We start from the raw sequence: 9189 nt of genomic DNA on the forward strand, positions 1-9189 counted from the left end.
CCAGTGATTGATATGACAGCCCCACAATCAAGGCTTTGTTTCAGCCTTGTTTGTTTTTGAAGTGCTTCATCAATAAAGTTTTACTTGGATTGACTTGAGGCAAAATGTCTCTATCACTTCTGGTGGTTGATTGTTGTGGTTTGTATTTCCGGTGCACTTATTTTGCAAGGTCCACTTCCTGTGTTGTTGTGTTTGTGGCTAACTTTCTTTTGTCTCCGGAGGCGACAATAAAATAAAATATATAAAAACAATAAGTTCAAATAATAATGTTAGGCCAAAATCTGATTTTTATTTCATTTTATTTGAGTGTCCAGCCCCCAAGGTGTCTTTCCAGGCCCTCCAACAAATATAGTTGGTGATTCCTGGTATAAGGTATTATAATTTCACGTCACAAACACAATATGTTTCAACACAATAATACATGTAAAGTCATGTTTAAACACACACACTTTTCTGGATCCATTTGTACATGTGACACAGCTTTTGCATATTTGTGTATCACTTCCTGTCAGTTTGAGGGCCACGTGACTTATGTGACATTCCTCCTCTTTCTTTAATTTTGTCCAATTCGTACTGCAGCAGATCTGTGGAAAAACAAAGCTATTTCTAATATTTGGCTTCAAGGGATTTGTTCTTATGCCAGGATCACAATTATGACAGGTGCAACGAGTTTCACATACAGTCATTTCATTTCCAGAATTATTTATTCTACAAGGAGCATGATAAGTCACATCAAACAGGCTACTTCAATGTTTGAAACAAATCCTTATTCTTCCCTAAATGATTCCAATGAGATATACCAATTATATTTCAAATGTTTTTGATTAATTTGGTAATTTTCTGTCTTATGAGTGATTTTGTACACAGTTGTGTACACAGTTGGTTCTTTAGCTCTCCCAAATGGATTAATTCAACTTGTGAAAAGCCATGTAAGCTATGGTGACAACATTGCATCACAGCCTAATGATGAACAAGCATATTCACCAAACTTTTCAAAGGAAGAATAAAAGCGTTCCTGGATAAGTTTTACTGGAGGTCTAAGCTTGACAACATAAACTGGACAGGGACTAGGCTTTTCTCTCATAAATTCTGGATTTGGACCAAGGAAGTTCACATAGTACATTGATATCTCTTGTGTCTTTTGTAAACTTGGTAAAGAAACAATCTCTCACATATTTTTTGACTGTGAAATTTCTCAAAAACACCTGGACAGATTTAGAGTTTTTGAGGTTGCTAACTCTGTCTAACCCCAGAGATATTGTGTGTGACTATAATGATCCAGATGATGGTGCTCTTGAATATATGATCAACTTCATTATTCTATATGCAAAAGTTTTCACCTTTTCTCTTGGAAGTGAAATCTCTACTTAAGGAAAAGTATAATAAGATTCTGAATCATTCTGAGACTGTTTTCCCTGAAACCTCTATGATTATGTATACATATATTTGAGATATATTTGTATTTCTTCTTTCTTTTTTCATGTTTATCATTTAATAAACTTAACATTATGTTCTTCATGTTTTTGTTATTTGTCAACTTTTCAGGTCCTCAGAAAAACAGGTTATCCAAGACATAGGAGAATTGTCTCAACCCTTAAAGGTACACTCAATCCTTTAATTTATCAGAAACATTAAAATTCAGAATCACCATATTTGATGATGCATGCATTTCACTGGAGGGGAAGGGTTTGAAAAATTGTGATGACTAAAATGTACATTATTTGCCTCTGAAATGAAGTGGAGTAAAAGGTACTGCACTTGAGTCAATGTTGTGGTGGAAATTCTCATTGAGAGAGAAGCCCTTCTATAAAAGATGATGGGACAAATTTGTCTTTGTGTAATTTAAATAATGAATAAGAAGAGGTTTACAGAACTAACCAAGTTTCAGCTGAGAGAACAGAGCTCATGCACCAGAGTTTGATGTTGGAGGTCTGAGCCTGAACAAGGTTCAAGACTGGTATTTTATCCTGTCTTGTATGAATGCTATTTCCAGTTTGTCATAACACCAAGCGAGAGGAAGGAATTTTCATTCAAGATAGCATGATATAAAGGCACAAGGCCTTTATATCATAAAGGCCTCATCCAAGGTCTGATATGAAACACTTAATTTTAAAGGAGAATGTACAGTAGATAACACACAAAGTTCACTGATCATTTCAGGTCACACATAGAGCAAAAATATGGTTGTATGATAAATTGACATGACAAATGTCTTTAGTTAAAATCCACTACTGGAGATGGTATAATATATATATATATATCATATACATGTATATACAGTATGGACTTCACAAAAATTGATCATTCACACTATAACTGCACTAACTAAGTATGTGTATTTATTACAATAAATGTAGTTATTGCCCTAGTATGAATGTACTTAATGCACTAGACAGGCAGACAGGCACGGCAGTCATCATATTGCACATGAGGGGTCATTCACTGCTTGTTGGAGTATTAGTATATAAGTACGTGTATGGCCCGTGGAAATAAGCTGTTCTGAAGTCTGGTTTTTCGTGCTTTGATGATCCAGTAGCACCTGCCAGAGGGCACAGATCAGACAGGTGGCGTCCGAGATGAGAAGAGACCTTTCTAATGTTCTTAACTCAGAGAGGCTGCAGGAGCTGGAGATTCCTTCCAGGGAGGACAGATGGCAGCCCATCATCGTTGATGACCCTCTGATGAGCTCTCCTGTCTGTTGCTGAGCAGCCGGCGTACCACACTGAGATACAGTACAGCAGTACACTCTCAGTGGAGGAGCGGTGGAAAGCCGCCAGCAGCTTCTCTTCCAAAAAACAACAATTAAACACTACTTGATTAAAACTAAATTTAAAAAATAAATAAAATTCTGGTTTATTCAAACAGTCTACTAAAAGTGAGTCACAATAAATTAAAAATCACTACTGTTGCATTTATTTACATTTTACTTAGTATAATAGATATTTGTATTACAGAGAGTCACACTTCCATAAATTCCACTTCACAATACTGCAGTGCACTGTGCACTGCCAGTGTACTTATAGCATACTTTAATGTAAACTTACCAAAATATGCTTAAACTTATAGTACTTGTACATGTTTTGGTGTTAAAAAGTTAAACAGTTTATAGTGAATAAATTAAAGCACAAGTATACAAGTACTGCATATTAATGCACTTAATATAAGAGTATTTAAATACAACTTGAATAAAGTTGTGTTTAACTTGGCCCACAGATGCTGGTTTTATTTATATGATAGTTGTCTATATATATATATATATATATACAGTATAGCTGCTATTCATGCATTAAAGTACATGTTTTCAGAGTAAGTTATGCGTATAAGCAAATAGCTCTGTACTTTTGTGGGTATGGCTTTTATACAACGCAGGTAAAAAAAAAATAAATAAATAAAATGTTTGTCAACAGTGAAATATTTTCTGATCATGGTCCACATTTGTGGATTGTATTCTGTGGGTTACAGCTATAAAAGTCCAATAAAAACCTCTACAGAAGCACTGAATGAAAAAGGTTAAGACTGATAATTACTTGCACATATAATAATATCATGTACATGCAACTGTAAAAATCAGAGAGAAACAAATGTACAGTAGCAGACAGCATGGTCACTTTAGACAGACTTTGTCTCACCCTGCTGTTTATCATCAGTACTACAACGGTTTCCAACTCATAAAAAAAGAGACTTTGAGATAAAAAGGCAAATAGAGCAAAAAGGTTGAGACAATGATAATTCCTTTGAAGCTGAAATTGTTTGAAATTGTCTCCTGGGATGTCCATGTATTCTCTCTCATTATATTCAGCATGAGGCCAATAGTGAGAAAAGATGAATCAGCTACCCACAATAATGTCGAAAGGTGGATTCCTTGGCAGAGGAGCTTTCCTCATTACTACGTAGGTGGAGTTCTTGGGATCTCTGTTGTTGAACTAAAACACAGAAACAGAAAAGTAACACATTTCTTGGGGTTTTCTTTTCTTAATCACATGTAGCTCAAAGAGTAAAAACCAGCCTCCAATAGTACTGGAGAAGCATTATTTTATGCAATGTTGCAGACAACCCATGCTTTTCTATAACTCTGATTACAGACAAGGTCATGGAGGATTTCTAAAAATTTGAGTCACAAGCCATACAAAGCTAATAGTTCAATAGTTGAAGCTTTCATTCATCTCAAAACAAACTACAGTGAATAGAGAAAAAACAACAGTGACAAAGTAAGAGTTTATAAATGACAAATGAGAATTTAGTTGTTTTATTTTGACTACGTGACAGCCAAATTACCACAAATTGCCCCCAAATTAGGCTCTGTGGAAGCCTTGTTTACCAAAATATGGGAAACCAAGTATTAATAATATGTCATCCTAACACATAAATTACTGCCCTGAAATCAAGCTCCGATGAAGGTTTGTTTACCAATTTGCACCAATTTCAGAAATCACATGTTAAACTGAGGCCACAGGATTGAGATTTATTATGATTTTTTGGAGTGCCACTGCCACTGATTGCCCTTGTAGTATTGCCCTGAAATTATTGAACATAATTTTTTATACACATAAATAAAAACTATAACATGCAACGTGAGCAATGTGAGCAATGAGCAAGGACATCTGGAGAGAGCTGTTGCCATATGATGAGTACCAGTGAACTGCAGGAGGTAAACAATGAAATGCTGGGGAGTGGGTCAGCCCATTTTACTTTGATGATTGAGTTGGAAAAGCCTGTGAAGCAACACTTGTGGTCTCCAACACCACAGCCTTCCCAGTTTCCTGACGTGTTATCATGAATTTGTCAGGTGCTTTTCATGAAGTTGTTGTATGGTACTTTTATGGACTAAAGGCACATCAAGGGTGAGACAATTACACAGAGACAGACAGAAAAACTGATGCCAAGATATTTAAAAAGAGAGAAGCAGTGTCAGTAGCGGTGGAGGAAGTATTCAAGTCCTTTACTGAGAGTTACTAACACCACACTGTCAAAATACTGCATTACAAGTAAAAGTCCTTCATTCAAAACCTTGCTTAAGTAAGTATGTAAAATAACAAAAGTAAAGGTACTGTCAGTGCTTGACTATTATGTCTGATGTTTCTGTATTAATATTACTCCTGCATTAAAGGATAACTTTTGATTTTTACAACCTGGACCTTATTTGTAGCATTAAATACGACCATTTACTCACACAGACAACTTTGGTGGCATTTGGAGTCGTTTTGAAGAAATTAGCCCCAGAGGAGCGGCGCGTATGCAACAAATAAGGTAAAAAACGAAAGTTATCCTTTAATGTGTATGTTGCACTTTAGTGCTGTACATGTTAAAGTTTGAGCTACTTTTAAGTACTTTATATAGACTTAGATAGTTTCATCTAAAGCAATGCATCATGTTCTATAAGATCATGTTTGTAGTGTCACTGTCCTGGTAGAACTGTGTATCTGTAAAAAATCAACTTCTCATGAGCTCAGCCGATTTTCAGCTTTGTGACAACTCATTTTCCATTTAACCAAAGAGGGCTTTTTTGAATAGGTCATTTAGTGTAAGAAGAGTACAAGTACCTTGACTTTAGACTTAAGTGCAGTACTTGAATAAAAGTACATTACATTCCACCACTGTCAAACACACATTAGGTCAGACAGATAGTTACCCTCAGTCTGATGTAGAAGGAGGTGATGACACAGCCATACAGGAACATCAGAGCCAGCACACCAGTCAGGATCCACCTGAGCTGATGAGACTGAGGAGGGGGTGCACAGACTGCTTCCTTTTCACCTAATCAAAACATAGTGAGACAGTGTCACTGTGCATAGTTCCCAGTTAAATGTCAACGCATTAGCAGTGAACTGAGAGAATTCTGAATTTCATATTATAGCCAGGAAGTGAATATTCAGAATAAAATACAAAGAAATATTTAATTCATCTTATTTAGACAGTAGCTGTTTATAGAATGTGAAGCTACATTTCATCATTGGTTAAGGCACCACAAATCCTTCAAAGGATTGAACATACCTGGCAGCAGTATGGTTGGTGTTCCTGTCTCGGTGTAATCGAGATCATCTTTTTTCACTGTAAACTCACACTCGTATTTCATGTTCAAGGCCTCTGGCCCAATGTTGAGTATGATGAAAAGGCACTTGTTGGAGTTCTCTTCATGCATGATAATGTTCTTACAGTCGTTCATTCCCTTCTGGCAGAGCAGAGTTCGTCTGGGTTTGCCTGTTCTGAGATCAAACAAAGATACGTCTAAGATAAGACAAGATCAACCATGTCTCTGCCAGTAAGAGCAAGCCTTTACTCCTCACTGGCTTAATGGATGAGTAAAAGGACAAATTAAGTACATTGGGAAATATAGTTCTATGTTCTTGCCAGGATTTTGGTGAGATGACTACTCCATTACATTTCAGAGGGAAATATTGCACTTTTAGCTCCACTACATTTATTTAACACTCAAAGTTACAAGTTATTTTTTACACAAAAAAACATCTGACAAGCTTATATGATGTGATGCACTACTACACCACTAATATACACCAGTATTACCAGCATTTAAAACTGGCTCCATATTGACATACTTCACCATGAAAACACTCTTACATGTATTGGTTACTGATTAAAAAAGGAGCTATTCTTCATTATGAATACTTTTACTTTTGATACTTTTTACATTTTGCTCATAATACTTTTTTTCTTTTCAATTAGGGACATTTTCAATTCAGAACTTTTACTTTGTAATGGAGTATATTTATATTTTTTGATCATAGGATTTCTAATTTAACTTTTTCAGAGTACCAAGGTTCAGAGTACCTTTTCCGCCACTGCTGATACCAGGCCAAAGGGTTTGGCTTAGCACTGACAGGAGAGTATCGTCAATTTTCTCATCATCATTTGGCAGAGACAGATAAAGTGTATTTCCCATAATGTTGAAAATTAGAGACAGTCACAGAGGCATTTAGATTTTTTGTTCTTGCACCTGTTTACTAATTTAGTTGGTCCTAGTTAGTTAGTTTGTTCGTGTAGAAAAGGTGGTGCAATACATCTGGTATTTGTTTTGGCAGCTGGTCAGACCACCTCACAAATACAGCATAAACATTTCTCTCCTTGGCCTCTGAATAGGAGGACAGTAATCATTACCGTTCTTGTGATAAGTTTACACACAGACAGATAAAACACTCACACTTGGGGAGAGAAAGTACAATGAAATGAGAATCAGAGATAATAAGTTCGAACTGTAGAAATAACAAGCAGCATGCATTTCAAAGTGGAAAGGCCTCAACCCCCATCCTGAATCACACAGATACGACTACCTTAATGACGGCAGGATACATACAGTGATATGCTGTTGAGCTGAACATCTTCAACAGAGGTGACATTTGCGGTGTGTTCACAGCTGATAGAAGCTACCCCATCTGAGTTTACAGTCCGATTCTGTGGCTGAATCACCTCAAACCCTGATGAATGAAAACGGAGTCAGCTACTGAAAACATTTAATCAAGCTTAAACGTTAACATTTAACTTGGTTTTCTTTTGTTTATTAATTTTCATCAGAGCATCATTTCAGGTGTAATTTTAGAAGTGAAATCAGCCTGTTCAAGAAATCAAAGAGAGGTCGATGTTCTTCAAATTCTTTTTCAACAACTAATGTTGAAACAGCTCAGTTTGTATAAAGAAAAGGCATGCGATGAGTTTCATTTGATCGTTAGGTGAATAATTGCTATTCGAAATATTGTTATTATTGTAATCCAGCAAAAAAAAGAGTCCTACCATGGGTTGGGTAGAGGATGAAGTTTAGATACATTGTGAAGATGATGATGTTGAAGCTGCAAGCCCTCATCTCAGTGCTTCTGTTCCTTCTCGCACTGTGGTAAAAACTGGATCACAAAATCACAAAGAAAGCAGAGTTAACCACCATCAGTCACAAACAGCTCATTCTGATGCTGAGCTTCTTCATTAAACAGGAAAAGGGAACTTTTGAGGTTGGGCTACATGCTGATCTAACCAAAATATGTGTTTATGTGGTACCTGCGTAGGGCCATGCCTCTGTCTGTCTCCAGCTATCAACTGTTACTCAAACTGTTGTTGTTTCTGTAGTTTGTGTGGGTGGCACATTTTTCCTGTCATGCAATGCCGTGCATTTTCTTATTTTATAGATCAAAAAGAAGTGTAATAATGACACCAAATGACACCACTTCCTGTACAGCTGGAAACATTATATATTTGTTCCTTCAGTGGTAAGCTTTTTATCTTTGCCATTTGAATTTTTCATCAGAGTGCACCTAATTGTATGCAGCAGGCCTTTGGAGGAAAAAATGAGTTTAAGACCTATAATTAGCACGTCATTATAAAATCCTTAAATAGTTCAGGTACTTTGATGATGATGTGTGTGTGTGTATCTATAAAAATAAACTGAATGACAAAACTGACCTAAATGAACACAAAGGGTTTACATTTTTAATGACTGATGAGGCCATTCTGGAAACATAAGAGGTACCACCTAAGCTACATATAAAACAAAACACAAAGCACCAAAAACAAATTTTTTAATGTATCTGCAGAAGGAGGAAAGTTTCTCAGTGCTCACCTTTAATCACAGTTTAAGATGTGTATGTATGAGCAAGATTTTGTGACAACAATGAGTTTGGAGGCTAATTGTGGCCCAATACATAACTTACTAATCACACTTACTGTGTGATGTGGAAACTTGAAACCTCCGGGTTCCAAACACTGAGAATGACTTTTCAGCAAAGTAGGACACATCTTAGGTTCTGTGCTGAAAAAATTTTTTCAATATTCATAGATTCTGGATTTTTTTTTTTTTTTAATGACGTAGAAGGAGTAGATGTAATTTTAAGAATTTAGAGAGTAAGCAATTGAACCTTGAAGAAAACTATATGTGACACTAATTATTCAATTTCTGGTATCAGGCCAAAGCATGTAAAAGACCAATGTCTTGTTTATTGTCGTCACATTTTGTGAAAAGGATGTTCTCATTCCACAGTCAACTTCGCAATAATAAATAAATGTAATGTCTGGTTAGACCTTCAAAATAAAACACAGTGAGAAATATTTTAAGTGACAGTCACACTTTGGTTAGGTTTAGGTACCAAAACTACTTGGTAAGGTTAAGGAAAATAATATGGATTACAATAATGACTTCCTTAAAAACAATCAACAGTGACTACCAGTTTCAAACCCTGCTTTCCTGTGTGA

The 9189-nt window shown here is 36.0% G+C and overlaps 1 protein-coding gene across 3 annotated transcripts; it reads right to left on the minus strand.

The window, feature by feature from the left end:
* Positions 1-367: 367 nt before the first annotated feature.
* Positions 368-8048, minus strand: LOC121616071. 3 transcript variants are annotated; one of them, XM_041950692.1, is made up of 7 exons: positions 8002-8048; positions 7744-7850; positions 7310-7430; positions 5992-6203; positions 5630-5754; positions 3840-3923; positions 368-2722 (listed from the first exon to the last, which is right to left on the minus strand). In XM_041950692.1, exons 1-7 carry the CDS (start codon positions 8013-8015, stop codon positions 2417-2419), a joined length of 969 nt encoding a protein of 322 aa, XP_041806626.1. In that variant the 5' UTR covers positions 8016-8048; the 3' UTR covers positions 368-2416. The 3 variants fall into 3 exon arrangements, with proteins under 3 accessions (XP_041806626.1, XP_041806627.1, XP_041806629.1); XM_041950695.1 differs by having other exon boundaries at positions 2588-3923; positions 8002-8045; XM_041950693.1 differs by lacking the exons at positions 7744-7850; positions 8002-8048 and having other exon boundaries at positions 5992-6198.
* Between the last annotated feature and the right edge of the window lie 1141 nt (positions 8049-9189).

This window comes from Chelmon rostratus, chromosome 13 (assembly GCF_017976325.1).
Source record: "Chelmon rostratus isolate fCheRos1 chromosome 13, fCheRos1.pri, whole genome shotgun sequence".
In the NCBI taxonomy this organism is placed as follows: domain Eukaryota; kingdom Metazoa; phylum Chordata; class Actinopteri; order Chaetodontiformes; family Chaetodontidae; genus Chelmon; species Chelmon rostratus.

Bases quoted from the DNA above. Each gene is read 5' to 3' on its own strand.
- LOC121616071 (XM_041950692.1), bottom strand. The intron at 7,431-7,743 runs GTAGGACTCTTT...TTCATTCATCAG, and splicing joins CATCCTCTACCCAACCCATG to GGTTTGAGGTGATTCAGCCA. The intron at 2,723-3,839 runs GTGGGTAGCTGA...ACTGTATCTCAG, and splicing joins ATCCACCTTTCGACATTATT to TGTGGTACGCCGGCTGCTCA.